The sequence below is a fragment of the Sus scrofa genome, chromosome 4, assembly GCF_000003025.6.
Source record: "Sus scrofa isolate TJ Tabasco breed Duroc chromosome 4, Sscrofa11.1, whole genome shotgun sequence".
In the NCBI taxonomy this organism is placed as follows: domain Eukaryota; kingdom Metazoa; phylum Chordata; class Mammalia; order Artiodactyla; family Suidae; genus Sus; species Sus scrofa.
Genome location: NC_010446.5, coordinates 100,879,383 through 100,904,246, shown reverse-complemented (window position 1 = coordinate 100,904,246; position 24,864 = coordinate 100,879,383). Strand labels below are relative to the sequence as shown.

At 35.8% G+C, this 24,864-nt stretch overlaps 1 protein-coding gene and 1 long non-coding RNA gene across 2 annotated transcripts in view; one reads left to right on the top strand and one right to left on the bottom strand.

Moving 5' to 3' along the window:
- Positions 1 to 22,388, top strand: part of LOC110260433 — a 61,950-nt gene extending 39,562 nt beyond the window's left edge. The window contains exon 3 of the long non-coding RNA XR_002343722.1: positions 22,279 to 22,388. This is a non-coding gene — a long non-coding RNA (uncharacterized LOC110260433). The remainder of the gene's footprint in view (positions 1 to 22,278) is intronic.
- LOC100157002 (vesicle-trafficking protein SEC22b) lies at positions 3,305 to 23,404 on the bottom strand. The gene is made up of 5 exons (XM_003484218.4): positions 23,092 to 23,404; positions 13,568 to 13,677; positions 10,666 to 10,826; positions 9,615 to 9,761; positions 3,305 to 5,248 (listed from the first exon to the last, which is right to left on the bottom strand). Exons 1-5 carry the CDS (start codon positions 23,164 to 23,166, stop codon positions 5,094 to 5,096), a joined length of 648 nt encoding a protein of 215 aa, XP_003484266.1. The 5' UTR covers positions 23,167 to 23,404; the 3' UTR covers positions 3,305 to 5,093.

Below are 24,864 nucleotides of genomic sequence, written 5' to 3'. Positions count from 1 at the left end.
AGACAGACAGGTTTATGTAGAGCTATAAGTAATACAAGTGATAGCTGAAGCCCTAAATATAGATGACAAAGTAGAAAAGCCTGTTCTTGATGAATTATAGCAATAGTTGAAATATTTTATAAAGGGATTCCTTAAAGCAGGGGCATATCTGCACTGACTGATAAAAGAACACAGTATATTATAAAATCAATGGAAGGTAAGATAACTTAATATCTGAAAATGATGAGTAAATACAACAGTTGATTTTAAAGCTCTCACAGGAGTAAATCTGTAGCATAATCTTAACTTCTAAGTAAAAGCGGAATCTGAGAAAATGAAGTAAGATGGAAAGGGACAAAAGTAGAGGTGGGGGGGGAAGAAGAGAATGGGAAAAAGGACAGAGGGAAAAAGGGGAGATTTATTTTTAAAAATAACTTTGCTAAACCTTAAGTGAATCAGATGTAGGAAAAAATGCTGAATTAACTTTGAGATCAAATGTAAAAACAAAGGAACAAATAAAATAAGATGTATTATAAACTAAGAATGAGAAAATGCTAAGAACTCAAGAGCAAAAAGTATTAAAAAAGAATAAAGAGAAAGTGACATAAGTAAATGAAAAAGATTAAATATAACATGAAATTATAAGAAACAAAACAAAACAACCTTAATAAAAAATGAAAAAAACCTCAATAACCTGACAGGACAAAGTGAAATAGTGCTTAGAATACATCTAAATCATAATTTAGGAATAAACAGTATGTGTAGTGATTAGGCATCCAGCAGTCCTGGACTTGAACCTAGGTACTTCAATTTGCTATGTGACCTTGGGTGACCTGGGAAAATGGTTATGAGAAATAGAACAATACATGTCAAATGACTGATACATATGCTCAATTAATGAAGTTTATGGGAGAAAAAAAATTAGTCCAGTCTTGATTAGTATATGGAGGTCAGATTTCCAATTCTTCTATTTTAAAACATGGATTCAGTTACAGCACTTGAAATACAGTTTATGAGAATGGAATGATTAAATTGCTCGATAGTTTTATACTGTTGCAGCAACCCTGTCTATAATGATTAAGTGTAGGATGTAAGACGCAATTTGCTCCTTCCATCTCAAACTATGTCACATATGCTACAAATTTTTCTTTGGGGACTTTAAAAAAGTACAAGCTATTTGGTCTAATTAATCAATGTGCAATCATAGTAGTAACATCTTTATGACCACTGCTCTTTGTCTTTTTGCTGAGCTGTCTGAAAATAGCCAGGTAGGACTCAGACAGTTCTGCTAAATACACGAAAGCCTTAATTGTGTGGCACCAACAGTCAAGCCCTTAGGTCATGAAAACATGAAGATGGGAATTTAAACTGAAATGTTTTCTCATACATGGATACTGTGCGTGCAGAAATGATTATTCATTTGCCTTCTTAACTTGCTTTTGCAAGACTTCCTACTGATAAAAGTAGAAAATAAAAATTTTAAGATCTATAAATTTGATTTTGAGGAAAAGGACCAATTATTTTTTCTGTAGAACCAGGTCCAAAAACAATTGATAGTTTCTTTTACACAATTTTTAAAGAATGAATCTTACCCATGTAATTAAAACTGTAGAATTTTTCCAGTTCACTACAGCTGGACAGTTTTCAAGGCTTCTGGATTCTTTCCTTTAAGTTCCACATCCTATATACCTGAAGTTCTTAGCTGGGAATCATGGAGACTACCATGTCATGAACAGGCTTTACGGAGTTTGTGAAAGCTCTCACAGTATGTGATACTTAGCATGCATCTACATAGGAACATCGTTATAGGATAAAAGCATTCGATTTTCAAAGGTTTTCCCAAAAGCTTAAGACATTTATATGAACAGACATCCATATAATGTGCCAAATATATTAAGAGTTGTCAGATTTCTTAATTAAAACATGTTATGAAGGTTCCCGCTGTGGCTCAGAGGGTTAAGAATCTATTATCCATGAGGATGTATGTTCGATGCTTGGCCTTGCTCAGTGGGTTACAGGATCTGGTGTTGCCACAAGCTGGGGTGTAGGTTGAAGATGCAGGTTGGATCTGGCATTGCTGTGGTTGTGGTGTTGGCTGGCAGCTGCACCAATCCAACCCCTAGCCTGGGAACCTCCACATGCCACAGGTACAACCCCCCTCCCAAAAAAAGACAAAATATGTTACGAAGTTTGTGTCTTAGCCAAAAGAGCTCCTTGTAAGAGTAGTTCAACATCTTTACTTTCTAGTAGTTCACACTATCCTCAACCCATTGCAATCTGACTTGTGTTCCTCCTTTTCTAGAATTACTCTGCCTGTATGATTAAGTTCTTAATTGTTAAATTCAAAATACATTTTGTGGTACTTGTTTCATTTGGTCTCTTGGTGGTATAGGATAGTGGAGAAAAGCAGACTCTGGAGTCAAAACTGCCTAGGTTCAAATCTTAGCTCTATCACTTTCTAGCCCTGCAACTTTGGGTAAATTACTTAACCGTCCTATGCCTTGGAGCATAAAGTTTCTTCATCCACATGGTACGGGCAGTACTTACTTCAAAATGTCACTGTGAGAATTAAAATAAGCTCCTAGCAAAGAAAGAAGTGTAAATATTAGTTATTTTTTGGTGTGCGGGATCACTCTTTTCTTGAAAAATCACTTGAAACCTGTCTCCTATATCTCATTCTACCTTTGATGCCTCCTTAGGTTCATCTCCCTACTTCTAGGCTCATCCCTCTTTGATGTATCTTTTACACTAGAGCCATAATGATCATTTGAAACTATATATCTGATGCTATCTCTTACCACTGACGCTGGTGTTGTCAAAATGCACTGCATGACAGTGTACCCATCTAGTTCTTCCTCAAGTCTCAGTTGCCTACACTATGAATTAAGTTGAACCAAGTTAATTACAACCCCCCAAATGTGCCTCACTCTTTTAACTCCTGACTTTGTACAAGCCATTGACTCTTTCTAGAATACCCATTCTCCTTCTCTTACCATACTCCTTCCCAGTAAATTAGGTGTCCTTTCTTAATGCACCCCTGATAAATCTGAATAGCACTTTCTAACATTCTATTTTAGATGCCTATTCAGTTGCTGATACATTTCATCTGCTCAGGTCTTCCCACTCTCTCTAATAAAGAATAGAAGTAGGAGCCATATCATGAGACTTGTTTTCTCATTTTCTACCATCATAATCTTAAACTACTTTCTTATCCCTTTGTTTATCATTCCTCCCATCTCATTTTTAAATTAAACCTGAGTTTAGGTAGAAATGTACCTAAATACATGCACGTAAATTAACTAGATAACAAAACTTCACACTGAAGGGAACATTCTAGAAGTATTTATTTCATTGCTGACCACTTGGCTGCAGTATGCAACTCTCAACAACAAGCTGCCATTCTCCACTCCTACAGAAGTACCAAATGCTACTTAGGTTTTCAGCCTTTCAAAGGCTTTTATTACCAACATCATTACTTAGGGACAAGCCTTTTAGGAACTTAAAAGCACTTATTCTCTATAAAAAGTAACTTATTTCATGCACAAAAGTCCAATTGGCAGACTTAAGTCCAAAATGGAAAGAAAAAAACTTTATTCTAGTTCTGTAAATTATCAGGAATAAAATAAGCATTTCTCCTTGCCTTGTTATAAGGAAATAGGATGTTTTTCTCTATCAGGAATCAGAACAGTAGCTTTGATGATCCTGAGTTATAAAATTGCTTACTGGTTAAAGGTCTTTCCAAAGATTTTAAGAAGTAAGAAGGTGGCTCATGTACCTGTACAATTTAAAGAAATATTTGCAGTGTGTATAGGAGTTATAGGTTATACTGTAGAGCCTTGTGACAGTATTTAAAAGGCCTGTTTTCCCCATTTAGAAAATTCTACCTCAGAAGGTAAGAGGAAATCCTCATCATCCCTGAGCAAAAAAGGGAAAAATCATAAGTATTTGTTTGTTATTAGAAGCTACTGTGATATCAGTTACCTATCTCTAGAACATTCTCAGAGAATTTCCATAACTGAAGCAGGTATGAAGTGCTCTCAGACTTGATAAATGTATTTAATAGTTTGAGCAGTTGTTCCAGAAAAATTTAAATTTAATTAACTACACAGCTGAACATTTTCTATTTTGAAATTTGAGAATATCCTGAGAAGATACTTAATGGACTTGAAACTACTGGACACAGAGGAATTTTTAAAATGTTAGAAAATTCTGGCAAGAGAAAGAGAGGAAAACCATAGTGGAGAAAGTGAGAAAGGGGCAGGACAAAGCTGTAGTTATGAGCTGGCCTTGCTTTTCACTAAGTCAGGGGTCTCTGACTATCCATATGCTGTACTCACTCATATATTAATATAAACCAGATGCATAAAAATAAAATTAAGAATGTCCCAAACTAATTTTAAGTCTTTTGAGGAGTAAATGACAGAAAACATGTTAGCTTCTTAATCAAGGAGTGCTATAATATAATTTCAGGCATCTTAATATAATTCATTTAACCCTAAGAGCAATTGTACAATAAGCAAAATATTATAAAGGGAAAATAACAAAGGCTAACTTTCTACAGGGGCCAACAGATAGGATCTCTTGCAGCACAGCAATTAACCTTCACATACTGGAGTCTTGTTTAAAAGGCCATCAACAACTCAGATTCCTGAAAATAACAAATGTCACCAACAAAAGGAATGTTGATTAGATGGTCAAAAAACTTTCCAAAGGGTTGCCTTCTCTGAAGGGATTTCAAACTGTTGCTAGCACAGGTTGGTTAAGCCAAATCTCACTGACGGCTCCATTAGAGAATGAGAATGCCCCAGTGAGTGCTGATCTAAAATATAAAACACTGGGAGGGGAAAAAACAAAATAAAACAACCTACTGTTCCCTAACATATATGGCTTAGCACCCAGAGAAAGCCTCTGCCCCCAAGAGACTTTCTACATAGGGTTAAGCTTCATTAAATGAGGTGTAATCTTTCATTTTCAGGACATGTCTTTTCTTGCAAGGTCTTTAGAGGCAGAAGTTCCACTTGAATTCTAATACACATCTCTGTGAGCTCAGCTTCCTGAAAACATACACCTGCCAGGTTCTAGGTTCTCCTCTGACAATGACGGGATTCACTACTTCACAGCCACCAGAATCGCACATACACTATTAACATGATGAAAAATACAGCTACTGCTGCAAGTTTGGCGTAAGTGGAACGCATGTTCAAGTACTTCGCATCCTGGCGGTATTTCTTTGACAGACTGGACAAATTGTTAGCCTTCGAATCCAATGCTGTCACAGATAAAAAAAAAGGAAAACATTAATGAGTCTCAAGTATTTTATCAAATGTATTAAGACATAAAAACAACCAGAATGAATGGCACTATTTCAAACTACCATGAAGCTTAAATTATCACTTTTATTTTAAGAGTAAGGTTACATGTACTGATTAACTCATGATCCTGAAGCACTGTAAAATCTACAATGCATTTTAAAATTATCAGATCAACTTATGTTCAAATTCTTGAGGCTGTATAGTGAGATGGTTAGGAATGCAGTCTCTGGCCTCAGACTCTGGTTCAAATCTCAATTGCACCAGTCAAGTGACACTGATCAACTCAGCCTAAGACCCAGCTTCTTTCTCTATAAAATAGGGGTTATGTAATAACATAGGATTATAGATATATGAGAATGCCTGTAAAGTGAGCATAATGCTTGAATATGGTAAACATCTGATAAATGTTAGCTGAAAATAACCATCTTCATTATCTCTTAATGTTCTAAATAAGATTCTCTCACATTTTGACAAAAGATAATTCATGTAAGATAAAAGATGCAGTAACCAGAAAATTCAATGAACCAGACACATATTAAACTATATCTCAGTGGTGACTGCTACCAAGTTTCTAAGACTTTCTACACAGTTACTACTGATTATTATTATGGAGATAAACTATCAGAAATTATATGTCAATAGACATAGGAAAGCTGTATTATAATGAAAATACAATCGCAGGTGCTAGAAAACTATCAACATCTACTAAATTAAGATTTTAGGGCTTTCCCATTGTGGCTCAGTGGGTTTCAAACCCAACTAATATCCATGAGGATGAGGGTTTAAACCCTAGCCTCTCTCAGTGGGTTAAGGATCTAGCGTTGCTGTGAGCTGTGGTGTAGGTCAAAGACATGGCTCGGATCCTGCATTGCTGTGGCTGTGGCAGAGGCCAGCAGCTGCAGCTCTGATTCGACACCTAGCCTGGGAACTTCCATATGCCACAGGTGTGGCCCTAAAGAAAAAAAAAGCAAAAAAAAAAAAAAAAAAAAAAAAAGATTTTTTTGAAAGTTTTTTTTCCTATAAGGACATTTGTAATGTCATTATCTTCTTTTAATTGTTAACTAAGCACATAGAAAAATAGCCAGATAGACACAAGCTAGACTGGGCTAAAATATATGGCATATTTTTAATGATAAAAAATAAATTCTGTTTGGCATAAATAAATTCTAATCAAACCCTTTACTTCTTTAAATTTCAGAAAAACTATTTTGCAATCTGAATTTGTTCTTCCTTGGAGAATGCTTTTGGAATATTTGAAGTTGCTTCATAGAGACTGGTTTTGATTGAGAAACGTGGCATTACTTAATAACACAGGCATGACAGCCACTTCCAAATTACCAACTGTAAGAAAAGCACCTAGTCATGCAAGAAAACAGCTAAAGGATGAGAAACAGTCATGATAATGCTACAAGGAATCTTTCCAGTCAGTCTATCAGAACGTACAATTCACTGGGGTGGGGGATGGGGGACTGTTGTATTTTTTATTTTTTAAAAAATTTTATGGGCACACCCAAGGCATATGGAAGTTCCCGGGCCAGAGACTGAATCCAAGCCACAGCTGCAGCAATGCCGGATCTTTTTAACCCACTGCAGTGGGTGGGGAATCAAACCTGCACCTCTGCAGTGACCTGAGCCACTGTGGTCAGATTCTTAACCCACTGTGCCAGGGTGGCAACTCCTGGACAAAGGTTTTTAAATATTACTATGTTTATTACTATATTCCCAGTGTCTAGAAGAGCATCTGGCATATAGGCAGCACTGAAAAAAATAAATATTTGCTAAATGAATCTAAATCTGTCAAGAATAACTGGGAAGAACAAATATTAGGTCATATGAAATAAGCAATAGTTAAGAGAATTCCTTTACATAGGAACATTTGGAAACATATGGTATCATAAAGACAAAGCTATTTTTGGAGAAAGTCATTTAGCAAATACTTAAATTTATACACACCATGAGAAGTGCTAGAGGATGCAATTATCAAAACATACAGGATCCCTGTACTCATGGAATTTACAATCTAGTAGAGTGATACATTTGAATAAAAATAAAACCTGTGGCTTAAAAGAAACAGGTTATATTTAAGCAGTAAAAAAGGCATAATTTGATTTTGCTAAAAAACAAAAACAAAAACAAAACACATAAGAATTATTCTTGGTCTGAAATGAGAAGGAAGTAGCCTAGCTCTAAAACCTTAAAACTTAGGAAGAGAAGGAATAAAATATGGATTCTTAATATGGAGAAGCTTAGAGAGGAAGAAAAGATTTTTTTGAGGTGAGCTAATCTTTTCACTGTCCTTCATATATGCTCTGTGCAGGTATGATTTTCTTCCTCTTAAAATACCATTCCTCACTCATTCCTGATCTATCAAAATTCAAGAAATCTTTCCTGTTCACTTCACATTTATCTACTTCCTTCTATATCCTTACAGCTCCTATTGTCTATCTACATGATTTAAAGCTGTCATTCACTGAAGATGAATAAGGACTCCATAGGCCAACAAATTCTGCTGAGTACTAGCAGTGTGACTTGTAGTAAGCTATTTAACTTTTCTGGGTCTTTGCTTCTTTATCTGTAAAACTGGCTTGATACCAGGCACTTCACATGGGATTACTCTAAAGAATAAAGAAGATACATGTAAAGTTCCCCTATACTATATTGCCTAGCACAAAGGAAGTGTTCAATTGACATTTGTTTCATTATACTGTCTATAAATTATTGTGACAATGTTCTTATCTTCCCAATCAATGAAATTACTTAAGACTAGAAATGTAGTTCTTTTCTAATCAGCATATCAGCTTTGTTGCAATCAGAGAAGCACTAGAAGAGACTCACTTACACTTTTGATAAACTTACAGGTATATAAATTTGGATTTAAGAAAAATTCCTGTTGTCTACTTTATCCCAGGTAGAACCTGTTAGGATGGAAATTTACATAGACTCACGCACCCAGAATTTGATGTTTAAAAAGTGTGAAGCTATATGCTGGAACAACTGCTGACTACTAACATGAAGGTTAAAATCTGAAATTCATAATAAAGGAAAACCCATATATTCATGAATATGTAATGGGGCTGAATTCATGAAATACATATGTTAAGGAAACTATTTGTGATCATTACTGTGAAAGAAATATAGTAAGTAGATATGAAACATAAAAGGATACTATCTTTAAAGAGTACATGCCTATACTAAACACTTCGGTAACATTTAAACATTAGGTAAGTACATAAATTTTAAGGTAAATTAAATAAGTAAGTACACAAACACAAACACATTCCAGTATGTGCTAAAAATCATTACTTAGGTAAGTGCTTTAAGAATTTGAAGGACAGGGAATTCCTGTTGTGGTACAGCAGGAATGAATTCAACTAGCATCCATGAGGATGAGGGTTCAATCCCTGGCCTTGCTTAGTGGGTAGGAGCTCTGGTGTTGCTGTGAGCTGTGGTGTATGTTGCAGATGCAGCTCGGATCCGATCCCACAGTGTGGTGGTTGTGGTGTAGGCTGGCAGCTGTAGCTCTGATTCGACCCCTAGCCTAGGAATTCCATATGCCCTAGATGCGGCCCTGAAAAGCGCAGGGAAAAAAAAAAGAATTTGAAGGACAAAAGAGATTAATGTGTTGTGGGCTATAAGGATGAGAGAAGGCTTCTTTGAAGAGGCAGTTCATATCTATATCTTAAAGAACAGGTCCAGCATGATGAGGAAGCTGACCTGGCTGAGGCAGAAGTTTTGTGAACTAGGGAGAGTGAGAGACATCTGCAATCTTCGTATCTTCCATTCCAGAGAACACAGAGCCCCGCATATCACAAGTACTCATTTAATAATCACTGAATGAATGAAAAGTAAGCTGAGACTAGACCAGGACTTATCTTGTAGTCAGAGGTTTTAAAAGTTTTTCACCAGAGGAATGCCTTAATGAAAATGGCATTTTATAACATTTGTTCTGGCAGCAGCAAAGTCTCCCAAAGTGGCTACTCAAAAACCCACTGCAATAAATCTTTGGCAATTTCCTTACATTCATCTTTTCATTTCCCTTAAGTAAGTGTTTCTGTACATACTTATCTAATTTTGTAAATATCTTGGAAACAGTAATCGCTTCTGATATGGAATGAGACTTTACACTGTTCCAATTCCACAAAAACTAACCATGCTATGAAAAAACATATCATATTGGAAGCTTGTAATGTAATCTGTTTTTGAGATGAATTCTTAACAATGCTGGATAGAATCTACCCATTTAAAAGGTACCCCCCAAATAAGTTATCTTTGCCTAAGGAATAAAAACCACTTCTTTACAAGACCTGTACTGCTTTTACATACCTGAAAGTGCTTCTCCCCGTTGTAACACTTCCTCAATATTGGCCACCATGATCCTCTGCACATCTTGCAATTCAGTATTGATGGAACCTAAGTTTCTCCGAGCACGACTGTCAATGTAGAGCTTCTTGGTTTTCTGAATGTAGGTATCTAGAATGACAAAGTGACCAGCAACACATTCTTTCATCTTAATGGTCTCAGATTACTATACCTTACGGTTCACTTTTAACCCATTCATATCTTTATATATAATCCTTTAAGCTAATTTGAGTGTACCAACAATTTCCTGTGTGACTTTGATTCAGCAGTCTTATTTTTCTTAGGTCTACTGGACCACTATGCTCTATAAAAATAAAATTTAAGAAAAACCAGACATTATAAAAATATAATAAAAATTGGAGAGTTCACAGTTATGGAAAATTGAATGCTTTGCTAAATTTTCTTTATTTCTAAAAAGCGAGAAGATCCACTTATCTAGCAAACTTAAGATATTTCAGATATTCAGAGATAGTAAAACTAACTTCTTTTTAACTAAAAATGTCAACAACGTAGTCTAATCATACTTGTTCTCACTTCCTATACTTATAGGACATTTCCTTTGATCTATTACCATTAGATACTTTACCAGGTCTGATCAATGATAAACACTTCTATAATTCGTGTACAAATATGGACACCTATGCTCGCTACCTCTGTATGTAGTAAATATTATCCCCCAATACCAAATATCTTCTAGTACTTCTTTTAAATTAGAGGATCTTGGGGGGCATGTTGGGTTGGGGGAAAAACTTGAAGCATAGTTTTTTACCCTAATGAAGAATCATACCAAACAACAAAAAAGAGCAAAGGCCACCAAAGAGGAAAAGATCAGAGAAAATTACTTATGAGAAGGAAGTCTCATTCATTCAAAAGGGCAAAAGGCATGGAATGGAAGAGGAAGCAGAATACAAAACTTCAGCAGGTTAAAATCAGAAAAAAGAAATATCAAAATTCTATCAATAGCTTCTCCATATTATCTGCTCCTTTGATAGAGAGGTGAGGAGCAAAAACTTACCAAACTCAATAAAGGAATAGGGTCTAGACACAGTCGGAACCTTTTTCCCATGCTGTTCATCAAACTCTGAGTGCAAATCTTCTAGGTACGCAAAAGCCAACTTCTTAGGGAAGGCAGCTTCACACAAAACCAAATAACATACCCCCTGTTCAATAATGTAGCTGAAGGGACAGAAAAGTAAGAAAAAGTTGTTTGAAGTAGACTCTCAGGACCATACAAATTTTTGAAAATATTCTAGCCTAAGCCCTCTGAAGTTAACTAAATCAGAAAGTATTTCAAACCACAAATCACTGGAATCAGAAAGCAAACATTTTCTCATTATTAGAAGTATATTCCAAAAGGAATATTTAGACATATTCATTCATTACATAATTAATCCTTCAACCAAAATATCTTAATACCTAAGACTTTTTCTTGAAAACTTGGAGTTGTAACTCCATCCACCCTTTGATTATGTATGATAAACAAGTATATATACATTTAAATTTCTTCCAACTATAAGAAAAACAGTGGAACTGGAAATTTTTGTGGATACTTAAAAGTTGGAAATTAATGCCATAATATATACTGAATACAGAAAATAACAACCTCAGGAGTAATAGCATTTCCTAATTTCCAGTGTAGAAGAACTCTGTATCAACTCAAAATTATTCAATAATAGAACTGATTCCTCTTGTGACAGTGAGCTCCGGCACTCTGGAAGGAGGCTGTATGACTACATGTCTGAGATAGTTTTAGAAAGAGATTAGGCTACTCAATGGTTTTCAAATGTCTTTTTAGCCACAGTACTCTTTATTTCAGGAAAAATTATATTCAGAAGACCAATATGTATAGCAAATCAAATCAGAAGTTCTTTCATTTAAATAGAAGTTTAAGGGCCCAAAGCATTACACATACCCCATCCCTGTCCTTTATATGTGGCTCCTAAGGCTTCCTAGGACTCCACAGTACATAGTTATTGTCAATTATTTGATCTCTCAGGCCTTTAAAAATAATAATAATGATGATATCCTATTTCTTGCTTTGGCACCTAATTAACCAGTCTCCTTGCCTTCAGTTTGGACCATCTTCTAAACTACCACCTTTATTCCTAAAAAGTAAACATGATAAAAAAAAAAAAAAGTAAACAACAACCATATTACCCTGCTTAAAAACTCTAGAGACTCCCTAACACCTATAGAATAAAATCATACTTAGTATAGTATTCAGAACCCACCAAAACAAGTGTAGGCCACGTTCCATCATGTATCCTAACACACCAAATGACATGCTGTTCTCCAACAAACTGGGTTCTTTCACATCCTTGTGGATTTCTGCTTATACTGTCTTTTTTTCTAACCATAATATTCTTTTAGGTACCTCGAGAAACCTTGTTCATTTTCATACGCTCAATTCTACTATAATTTTCTCTGTGAAATTTGTTTTCTCCCTCCCTCCATCCCCTTTCCTCAAATTTACTCTTTACAAATGGGAATTTATTGCCACCTGCTCTCTGCTCTCACAGCATTTCATTTATATCCCAATTATAGCCCTTTGTCTTAAGATGTTATAGGATAGTTTGTTTGTTTATTGGCATATGTGTCTCTCTCTGCTAATAAGAGGATAAGCTTTGGACATTAAGCAAGAAAATACCTGGCAAAGGATAAATCTTTAATAAATAGCTCTCAGATGGAAACAAAGAGATGAGATTATAAAGGTCCTAAAAGAACCAGACAGAAGAAAATCTCTTTTCAACTGTATGAAATCTTTCTTAGGTCTTTTGTTCCTAACCATGGTAGAGATAAAAATACCATATAATTAGGTGCTTTGAATATTTTTTCATGGTGAAATACCTTATGAAACATAATATCTACTATTGTCTTTTAGGGCAGGGTTTTGTTTGGGTTTTGTATAATTGTTTGCTTGTTTTTGATAAGTTTTGATAAGTTTTTTTTTCCTTTTAAGTTAAAAAGCAATTTACTCCCAGATCTATATTACCTTAGTACCTGAGTTCCTAAAACAGTAGGATTATTTAGCTTATCCATTTTACTTTCCTCTGATCTTCTCTGTCTTCCCTTAACTTTTTAATCCTTCCTGTTTTATCACTTTCAAACTTGACATGCATTAAATATTTAATACCAATTACTTACAGATAATCTGAAATCCAGTAAAGTCCTTTGATCCCTCTCTTAGCTGTATGCATTACCTATAACTACTGATCAGATGCTCTTAAATTACCTTCCATAATTTTCTTCTTTCTAAATAATAACTAACACTTATTGGCTATTCTCTATGAGCCAGACAAGATGTTAAGTGATATACATGGATTCCTTCAGAATCCTCACAAAACTATGATTACTTTTCCTATTTTACAGAGGAATCTGAGGCTCAGAGAAATATATGTGAGTTGTTCAAGGTCACATTGTCAATAAATGTTTGAACAAGGGTACCAGCCTACATATGTCTGGCTCCAGGAAGCTCCCAGAGCAAAAGTTATCTATTACTCCATGATGGACACAGCATATACCAGACACAGGATAATAGGCTGAATTATTGTATGCATGGTGAATACAGAAATGAAGATTTCAGTCCTGCAGAATTAGAGCCAGGAAAGTTGCTTCCATGGAGAGACTATATATATTGGCAAGCAATCAAAGTCTTTATTACAGGAAAGCAAACAGCTGCCAGGACAGCTAGGAGGGGGAAGAAAATCCAACCCCCCCCCCATTGTCTTACAGAGTTTTTTATCCCTTAAAGATGGGAGGATACCAACCTGGGGTCCAGAAAGATGTGGTTTGGAGAGACTGTATTGTTAAAGTTACCTTTACTTAAAAAAAAAAAAGTTACCATTCTTATCAGATATTACTTGTATTTACTGTATTTTATACTTAAATGACCACAAAGAAATCAGGATTACACTCACTGAAAAGTCATGGCGCCAGCTTCCAAGGTGCATCTGGTAGGGGACTGTTCATTCAACTTTCGAAAGAGTTGCTTAGCCTGACTTTGGTACTGCTGAAGGTCCCGGCCAGACTGAAAAAAGACACCTTCATTTAAGAATTTTCCACAAAAAAAGAAGCATCCATTAGTGAGAAGCATCATATTTTGAGGACATCATGTGTATAAAGTCCTTCATTTATAGGTTAATAAGATTCATTTTAACAAAATTAAAATAGCCTGCTTTTACAGAAAAAAGAAGACCAGGAGTTCTCCTGTGGTGCACTGGGTTAAGAATCTGGCGATGTCACTGAGGCAGCTTGGGTTGCTGCTGTGGCACGGGTTCAATATCTGGCCCATGTACTTCCAAATTCTGTGGGCATGGCAAACAAAACAAAACAAAACAAAAACAAAACAAAATCCCTAGATTTCAACAAAATCACATTAGTTATTTGCTACAAAGCTAAAGTGTACTCCCCAACTCTATTTAAGGCACTCTTTCAATCCAGTGTTCTTTCCACTCTTAGGACAGTGCCCTCCCATTTCACCTGCACTGTTACTGGTACCAAACTGCACAACATGTTCTATACTCAGGGGAAAATCCTGACTGATGAATCTCATTTTTATGCTGAAATACTAAGCAAAGTCTTCCACAAAGTATTACACTATTGAGCATTTAAGCAAAACTAAATGTGAACACCCATGATTGCAAATTATTATGAATACTACAACTGCAGCTAGGTAAAAATGAAATGAACAGAAGCAAGGGCAAATATTGGAAAGTCAAATATCTTTTATCAAACAAAATCTACTTGGATAGCAAGGGATATGTTCATATAAAAATGAAAATAATATTCAGGTGATAGAATTACAGGCAATAATTTCCTGAACAATTTCTAAGTGATTTTATAAATTTTTTTAAAAGGGAGAAAAGTCTATTGTGGAAAAGAGCAATGTCATTTTAAAAGGAGAAAATCATACCTCATAACCTATTGGATCTGAAACAGAAAAGAAGTACATGTAGGATGGGAAGCAAATATAAATTATTTATTTATCCACATAGTGGAGGAAAACAAACAGCAACTCTTGCCATGTGATGCTAAGGAATTATTTCATTTTGGATTATTTATTTTTATTTATTTTTTATTGAAGTATAGCTGATTTACAATATCATTTTAGTTTCAGGGGTACAACACAGTGATTAAGTTATATATATAAAAAACAATTCATAATGGTTTAACTTTTTTTTCCTTTTTATAGCTGTGTGTGGCATATGGAAGTTATTGGGCTAGAAGTCGAATCTGAGCTTCAGCTTCAGGCCTATGTCACAGCCACGGCAACACCAGATTCAAGCCGCATTTGGCATTTGCAACCCATGACTGCAGCTTGCAGCAACACCAGATCCTGCTGGGCAAGGCCAGGGACTGAACCTGCATCCTCACTGATACTGGTTACTATGTCGGGTTCTTAGCCTGCTGAACCACAATAGGTACTCCTGGTTTAACTTTATGAATTTAAAATTATGGTCCATTTGGGTTAGTGGTTCTCAACCCTGATGAATACTAAACTAAATTCAGAAAAGAATCCAAAAAACCCAAGGGGGATTCTCTGTCCAGCTGGACGAAATCAACCAGATGAGGCAGGGTCCTTATTTTTAAATGTTCCCCTCTACAGTCAGGGTTGCAAAGACTGTTGTTGTAGGAAAGGGGAAATAAAAGATTTTGATTTTTCTATTAAAAAAGCAGTGAACTATACTCAGTATTTTATAATAATCTATAACGTAAGAGAATCTGAATTATTTATTTTGAATTGAAAGATATGACACAGTCTCTTTCTGGTAAATATTTAATAACTAAATATTTAAATAGAAAAGTGTTTATATGAGGTTCTCCCCGGGATTGGGCCTGAGGTCTAACTATGAGAAAGTACAAAGTGAAATCTGAAAATCCAGATGGCAAACCACTGGTCTTATAGTAAAAACAAGGAAGCAATGATAAAATCATGTAACAAGCAAACAAATACACAAGTAAAGGATTCTAAACTATATTTAAAATAGTGAACTGGAAATGCAAATAAAAACCACAATGAGATATCACCACACCCCTCAGAATGGCTATCATCAAAAAGACAAGAAATAACAGGAGTTCCTGCTGTGGCACAGTAGGTTAAGAATGCAGCAGCTTTGGTCACTGTGGAGGTATGGGTTCGACCAGCAGCCCATAGGCGCAGTGAGTTAAAAGATCTGGCATTGCCGCAACTGTGGCTCAGATTTAATCCCCGGCCTGGGAGTTTCCACATGCTGTGGGAGTGATCATTTCAAAAGAAAGAAAAAAGAAATAGCAAGTGTTGGCAAGGCTATGGAGAAAAGGGAACCCTTGTGCATAGTTGGTAGGAATATAAATTGGTGCAGCCACTATGGAAAACAGAATGAAGGTTCTTCAAAAAATTAAAAATAGAATTAGCACATGATCCAGCAATTCTACTTCTGAGTATTTATCTGAAAAAAAAAGTGAAGCACTAATTTAAAAAGATACATGCACTTCTATGTTCACTGCAGCATTATTTATAATAGCCAGGATGTGGAAATAACCTGTGTTCATCAATAGATGAAGGGATAGATGTGGTATATATACGCAACAGAATTTAGGCTCTAAAAAAGAGTGAAATCCTGCCTCCAAAACAAACTCATAGATAAAGAACAGACTGGAGATTGCCAGAGGGCAGTCACAAAAAAATAGTTACAAAAATTGTCCTCATCACAAGAAAAAAAAAGAAAACAATTTTTATAACTATTTTTTTTTGTGATGGAGGGTAATCAGACTTAATTTTGGTGATCATTTCACATCGTATACAAATATTGAATCATGTTGCACAACTGAAACTAATAATATTATATGTCAATTATAACTCAAAAAAATAAGTAAGGTAAAATAAAATAAATACAATGATGAACTGGAAATTTCAATATAAAGGAAGTAAGTAAGCATAAGGTGAACCAGAGGAGTCTGGCAGAGACCACTAGAAGTATCAATTTGTAGTTTAGCATTGTTTTTACGGCAATGATTTGTTATAAGACTGTGCACTTGAGAAATATTCCTACATTAACATGCAGATGCACAGTTATATATTAATAACATTTTATAATAATTAACATTACAATAAATAGTATTATTTATATATTATTTTTCTCATGACTGGCCAGCCAGTTGGGGGTAGTGAATACCATCATATGCTTTGAATTAGTATACAATAGCCTATGTTCCTAAATTTGAAAGGTATTTGCCAATCTGTTCCCTTCATTAATGCCATTTAAGGCATTCTGAAGGTATCTGACCCCACAATAGCAGATGCAAGGGATGTAAATAAAGTTGGAAATGCTACTAAAGTGCCACAAAATAATACCAACATAGAGCAATGATTTTCAACCTTATCTTCACACTAGAATCACCTGGGAATCTTGAAAAACTACTCCTGCCCAAATTCCACCATCGAATAAATTAAATCAGTGTCTTGGGGGTGGAACTTAGACACTGATATTCATAAAATAACCACAACCATAAATGGCAGCTAAAGGCAAGTAAGCACCTTAAAGAAACCAGTTAAATAGTAAATAAAAAAGAGTGAAATTCTACCATTTGCAATAACATGGTTGGACCTAGAGGGTATCATGCTTAGTGGGAAAGCCAGACCGAGAAAGACAAATACTGTAATGTTATCACATATGTGGAATATAAAAAAATAAAACGAATGAGTATAACAAATCAGAAACAGACCCAAAGATACAGAGAACAAATTAGTGGTTACTAGTGGGGAAAGAGAAGGGCAGATGGGCAAGATAGGAGTAGGGGATTAAGAGACACACACTACTATGTATAAAATAAATAATCTACATAGATATACATCATTGGATGTATAATATTTTGTAATAACTTTAAATGGAGTATAACCTATAAAAATAGACGATGTTGTACATGTGAAACAAATATAATTTTTAAACAACTATACTTCAATTTAAAGAAAGAAAGAAAGAAATGGCAAAAACCCATCAGTCAAATGAAGACTGGTACAGATCCTTTGACTTTATAAGAGGCATTGTAAACATTACTGCAACCTGACAGAAGGAGAGATTAACAACTATATCAACTACAAGAAACTATGGCCAAAATCACACTACAATTTCAGGAATTTACAATGAACAAAGCAGTGACTGCCAATGTACAAGACTTGAGATATATTTACATAAAGAATACAGCATACCTACCAACATTTTATACTGCTGATTAATCAGCATCACCATTCGTGGGAACACAACACTAACACAATCCTTCTGGCAGTTATTTTTGGCAATACGTATTAGAAATTTTAAAATTCTGCTGCATAATGTTTTATCCAACAATTTCACATCTGTGAAATTATACATAACCATCACATATGTATTAAGAAAACTGCAGTTCCTGTCATGTCTCAGTGGTAATGAACCTGACTAGTATCCAGAGGATGTAGGTTTAATTCCTGGCCTTCTAGGTGGGTTAAGAATCCAGTATTGCCATGCACTGTGGTATAGGTCGCAGATGCGGCTTGGATCCTGCATTACTGTGACTGTGGTGTAGGTCAGCAGCTACAGCTCCAATTCAACCCCTAGCCTGTGATGCAGGTTTGATTATATGCCATGGATGCAGCCCTAAAAGGACAAAAACAAAAACAAAAACAAAACACAAAAAAAACCAAAAAACCAGCTACAAATGTATATAAAAATAATTTTTAAAAAAGTTCAATAATAAGGACAGGGAATGGGTTAAATAATATACGGTGTATACTTATATAATAGAATACTATAGCCACTTAAATTATGTTAGGTAATTTTTTTTTTTTTGTCTTTTTTTGCTATTTCTTGGGCCGCTGGCGCAGCATATGGAGGGTCCCAGGCTAGAGGTCGAATCAGAGCTGTAGCCACCAGCCTACGCCAGAGCCACAGCAATGCGGGATCCGAGCCGCGTCTGCAACCTACACCACAGCTCACGGCAAGGCCGGATCGTTAACCCGCTGAGCAAGGGCAGGGACCGAACCCTCAAACCAACCCTTGGTTCCTAGTTGGAGTCGTTAACCACTGAGCCACGACGGGAACTCCCTGTTAGGTAATATTTAATGATATGAGAAGATATTCATTATAAACTAAATGAAAATAATTAGTCTTATGGTATTACCCATTATTTAATTTTATGCACACACACACACACACACACACACAAAGATTAAGGTTACACATCAAATGGATATAATTAATAGGGATTACAGGTAAGAATCACTATTAACTTTTTGGTCCTTTTGAACATAATTACTGAATTTTCCATAAAATCACAAATTAATTTTATAATGGGAAAAATTACTCATTCATTCATTCCTATTTGAACATTTGTACCTACAATATTTGGACTTGGGGCCAATAGTGAGAGGGGCTAGGATTTGAACCCAGGCAGTCTAGCTCTGGAACCCCTGCTCCTAAGCATGCTATACCATCTTTACAATTAGAATTGCTCCAGTGATGGTAGGTCCACCTTCTAGGTGATGTTTTACTATTTAAAATTAAATTTAATTCATAGGAAATGCTCAAGAAACTACATGGCAGCTCTGATTTTGATTTCACAAAATAACATAATCACTGCTTTACAAATAAACCCTAGGTTTGCTTTTAAGATTACAGTCACAAAGGGCCCACAGTCCACCAGCTTATCTAAAAATAGATTAGATGTCCTAATTCACTTCATCTAGAACAGACCTAATGAAAACTTGTACCCAGTATAATGCAAAGACAGCTGCTTGTAATCTAATAGTGAAGTGGATGTGAATGCCTACACAAATTGTAAAACTAATTTGAGGTCATCCAACAGTCTTTTTAGGGTTTGGTTCTTTATGTGAAATGCAGGAGATACAGGGTAGTAAACTGCCACACAACCATAATAATTTTTATTGTTGTCACCTATAATCGCTGAACAAGTATTTGTATCAAATGCCATCTTTTGCCTTTATAAGAATCTTTAGCTAAACTCTTATCATTTTAAAAATCCCTGTTGAACTCAACTAATCAAAGGCCAGAGGCATTAAGAACCAACCATTTTCCTCTAAAAGCGGTAACAGTAAAGTGACTAATCAACTAGTGTACTCGAGTAAATCAAACACCTTCTTCATGACCACAGAGCTGGGGCAAAATGAGAGAAGAGAACATGGTTCACTTTGAGGTAGAACAGAAAGGTAGATGAAGAAACACCTAAAAAGGAGGAATACATCAGAAAGGAAGAAACAGAGTATCAGTTAGAAAACTCTAGGTTTGAAAAGTTCATCTCTCTACCTGAGGTAGGCCTTTGATTCTAGTTAAAGCACAGAGGAAATAGTGCATAAGACTCACTGTATCTTTTTTTTTTTTTAACTCTCCATTGTATTATTTTAATAACTGTTCATCTCCAGGAATAAGACAGTTTGTACAGGGACTAGCATCTAGTAACTACCCAAAATGTATCTATTATCAGTGTAAATAATTGAAAGAATACATTGAATTATTTGGCCTGGATGATTAAGGTACTTAATTATAAAATTACTTGGCCAAGATATCCATTTCTCAAAAAGTTATTTCTGGACTCCTAAGAAGTAAATACATTATTAAAATGTCTTAGAAGGGGGTAGTAAAGTATAGCAGTTAGGTACTAAGGCTCTAGTGTCAGATATTAAAAAGAACAAACTAGTGATTACCAGTGTAGAGAGGGAAGAGAAGAGGGGCAAGATAGGGGTAAGGGATTAAGAGGTACAAACTAATATGTATAAAATAAATAAGCTATAAGGATATATTATACAGCACAGGGAATATAGCCAATATTTTGTAAAAACTCTAAATGAAGTGTAACCTTTTAAATTTGTGAATCACTATGTTGTACATCTGAAACATAAATAATATTGTGAATCAACTATACCTTAATCTAAAATTAAAAAAAAAAAAAAAAGGTGGTTCACAACTAGGGGTGATTTTGTCCCCACTCCCTCAAGGTGACATGTGGCAATGTAAGGAAATATTTTTGGTTATCACAACTGGAGGGAGGGCGGTAGTAGCGCTATTGGCATATAAGGTGTAGAGGCCAAGGATGCTGCTAGACATCCTACAATGCACAGGACAGTTCTCCCACAACAAAGAATTATCCATCCCAAAATGTCAACAGTGCCAAACTTAAAAACCCCTGATGACAGAAATATCAAATCACTATGTTATGCACCTGGAACTAACATAATGGTTGTAGGTTAATAAGGAAGGAAGGGAGGAAGGAAGAAAGAAAGGGAGGAAAGGTGGGAGGGAGGAACCCTGATGAAAAGTTGTTATGCTACTTAACTAGCTGTGTGACTTTATGCAAGAGCCTTAACCTTTCTTAGTCTCAGAACTTCCTTATCTATAAATGGAGATAACGATGGTACCTATTCTAACCATTGGTATGAAGACTGAGTGAAATCATTCATTTAACAGGCTTAGCACAGTAGTATGTAGTAGTGTAGCAGACACTCTATTTATGTGCTGTATACTATTATAACAATAAAAATAAGTCAAAGGTTCATATTTTTGTAGATATTAAAAGTTTAGGAAAAGCTATCAATCACAGTTAAAATTCCTAATGGAAATCACTGTGCAATTACAATGACAAAAATATTTTTGTGTAAAATATCTTCCTTATCAATTAAACAAAGCAACCCATCTTAGTAGACTGATACGAAATTTGGAATTAGGAAATACACGGTAATAAATCAACTAATTTTTTCCAATAACGTATCAAAGCAAAGAATAAGGGCCTACTGATACAGAGACTTTCAAATCTTTGCCCACATTGGAATTCAAATAGTTGGAAAACTGATCAGATTTCTGCCCCCTTGGGAAAACTATTTCTTAGTCAAACTACATATCCTTCAAGGAAAACTTATCCACACCATCTCCCTAAAAAGCATGTTCCTACATTCATTTTAACAATTTCACCCTTTCTGCATAGTCCTATAAAATGTTTAATGTTGAAGAAGAGAATTTTTTTTTCACAATTGAAAATTCAAGGTATGCTCTATTTTTCAAATTTTATACCAAATTAGGCATGGTTTTGTGGAATGAATAGAAAATATTTCATGTAGCATGACCTGCTAAGCAAAGCAACTTTATAATCCGTTATCAATATTCTCCTAAAAGTGGAAGTTTAAACATATTTCCAAATCAAACCTAAAAAAGCTCATAACCAAATAGAAGCTTTCCTTATCAGGAGACACTGTCAGCTTCGATGCCATTTTCTTCTGGGAAGACTTTCCTGATCTTGCAAAATCAATTTAGGTAACTTTTCCATTTTCAACCACAGAAACTTCTTCCTCTTCTGTTGTAGTTTTACTACGTTTTAATTGTTCGTTAGCTCATTTTTCCACTAAACTGTAAACTCCATGAAAGTAGGGACTATGTCCCTTAATCCCCTATATTAACACTGGCTTGGTACAGCTGATGTGTTTAATTAAGGTTTTTTTTTTTATGGATATATGAATGAAAAGTCAAAAAATTTATGTACAATTTTTTTTCTATATTTCGTCTTTTTTTTAGGCCTTCAGGGTTTTTAAAAAAATTTTTATTAGGTTGCATGAGAAAGTAAAATAAAGTTGATCACTTTAAATAAATTATATAAATTTCACTCTCAGCCTCCTTTCTTCAGGAAACTTCCAACCATGCTCCATGAACTTGTCTCACACCAGGAGTTTCCCTCGTGATTTTTAAGGCACAAAGCATCTTCCTTTCAAGATATCTGGAGTTGTTGTTTTTAAATTAACACATTTCTGAGCATCTACTAGCAAAAGCTACAGGAGACACAAAGATGACTAACATTTGTTATTTACCTGCTACGAAACTCAACTTATTGAAAGAAAAAGGAAAATGTAAAATAAATGTAAAGAGTCGACACAGGGATTTTAATTCCAATAATAGGAATTTAGTAAGGCTTATTGGAGGAGGTGGGAATCGGGCATAACTTTGAAAGAAGGCTCTGTACTGAACTTCAAACAGGCGCCTTCAAACAGGTGCATATATGTGGCAATATTATCTCATCTACTTTCAATAGATGTCAGCAAGCTAGGTCAAGGATCAGGTGCTACAGTAAGAACAGTTAAAGAATTTAGGGGCTGATTTCCCCCAAGACCTGTCAGTCAGCCTTATTAGCAGCGAAAAATTAAAAATCCTGATTTCAACGAAGCACTGGATGATCACACTCAGCTAAACTATCCCTTCTCCAGAGCGTTTTTCTTAAGAGGAACAGGTAACACAAAAATCTACCTTCGCCTTCAGGAAGGATTTTTTCTAACAAGTAGTCTTCTCCACTGCCAAAAGAGAAAAAGCACTTCGCAGGGGTCAGGAATGTCTGGGAGGCGACAAGGGTCTCCATGTCTTAAAAAGGAATCAGTCGCTGAGAGCTGAGTGCTCCGGCAGGAACTCGGGGTCATGGGGATCTTGGAGCTTACCTGTTCGTCCTCCTGCATCGAAGCGGCCAACGGGAGCCCGTCCGCCACCCGGGCGATCATCGTGAGCAACACCATCTTCACAGACTACCGAGACCCAAAACTAGCCTGGACGGCCGTAGGTGCGTCTTGACTTGCTTCGCCGCGACAACAGTTATGCCTCTACCTTAGTTCCCGAAAACCCAGCTGCTGGCGTCTCCGCTTCCCGCTGAGGTGGCCGGAAACAAGGTCCAGAGCTCTCCACTACCGGTCCCCAGAATTGGCTTCCCCGGAGAACCACAACTACTGGAACACTAGTTCCGCCGTCTCTCCTTCCATCTTCAGAAACTTCCAAGGCCCCGCCCACTTTTCTGAATTTCCAGCCTCTTCTGAGCCTTGACCCTTGAAGGGGCGTGGCACACAAACTGAAGTAGGATTTCCTAGTTTGGATACTTTAAGTCAGGGGAGAGGGCTGGGAAGGAGGGTAGGAATTAATGGGTACTTAAATGAAGAGTATGTGAAAAAACTGAAAATAAAGCTATGTATTTTCCTCCTTAATTTTTAATTTTCTATATTATATATCCTATAAAAATACTTTCTGTATTTTTCTATTTCTAAGCAGAAATATGTGTGCACATGCTGTTTGGGAGTTTTCTGCATGTTTGTTTATGCTGTATCCCTAGGTCCTTGAATAGTTTTCGGTAAAAATATGTATTGCATGTGTGAGAAAATGACCAAGTTACAGGACTTCAGAAATCATATAGATCTGTCACTCTTCCAAATGTTGGGGTCTTTGCTACCTGTATCATGATAGGTACAGGACAGCCTTGCAAAACTTCCAGTAACTGTACAGTCACTCCTTACTGGAGCAATCTCTAGACAATTCTATTTGGGGAAGTGTTACCACCTTTTTTTTTTTTTTTTTGGTGTCCCCATCTTTAAAACAAGGATATTTCCTGCCTCTCAGGATGTTTGTGATTATTTAACATGAAAATGTAGGTGCACATATTTTGTAAACTAAAAAAAATTATACAAATGTATTTTATTACTTATATCAATTACACTTTATTGAGCACTAATTGTGTTTACATTAATAGAAACACTGCTAAGTGCTTTACAGATACTAGTTATTTAACCAAAAAAAATGAGTAAAGTTATTTAGTGTTAGTCCCCAATTCATAGTTGGATAAAAAAGCCTGAGAGTAATTTTTCCAAGGTGACACAGCTAGTAGTAATGGGAGCCGAATTTGAACTGGGATTGAACTCCAAAGCCTATGCTCTTAATCCTGATACAACTCTGTCTTAACATTTATCCATATGTTAAAGAGCTCATCCTTTTGTTACTTTTTCTTCAATTCTACAGCCATTAGGGGAAAACTGATATTATTTCTCTTTTTTTAAATTTTATGGTCACACCCATTGCCTATGAAAGTTCCTGGGCTAGGGACTGAATTCAAGCTGACCTATGCCACAGCTGTGGCAATCCCATCCCTTAACCCACTGCACCAGGCCAGAGGTCAAACCCACACCTCCACAGCAACCTGAGCAATGCAGATTCTTATCCCACTTTGCCACAGTGGGGACTCCCTAATATTATTTCTTGAGAGGATTTTGGGAGGAAGACCTAATGATTGACTCCAGACAAAAGATGAAGGGCTGCAATGTAGGCAAGGCTAAGAAATTGATGGTGCTATTGAGACCGTGAGAAAGTAAAATTAAAGGCAATCCTTGTGTATATGGCAGCCTAAGCCGATAAAATCTTACATTTAGAATACCTCATAGATATAACCTGATCTA

Bases quoted from the DNA above. Each gene is read 5' to 3' on its own strand.
- LOC100157002 (XM_003484218.4), bottom strand. From the start codon at position 23,166: ATGGTGTTGCTCACGATGATCGCCCGGGTGGCGGACGGGCTCCCGTTG. The intron at 10,827-13,567 runs GTGAGTGTAATC...CTGTCCCTTCAG, and splicing joins GCTGGCGCCATGACTTTTCA to CTACATTATTGAACAGGGGG. The intron at 9,762-10,665 runs GTAAGTTTTTGC...TTGTCATTCTAG, and splicing joins CTATTCCTTTATTGAGTTTG to ATACCTACATTCAGAAAACC.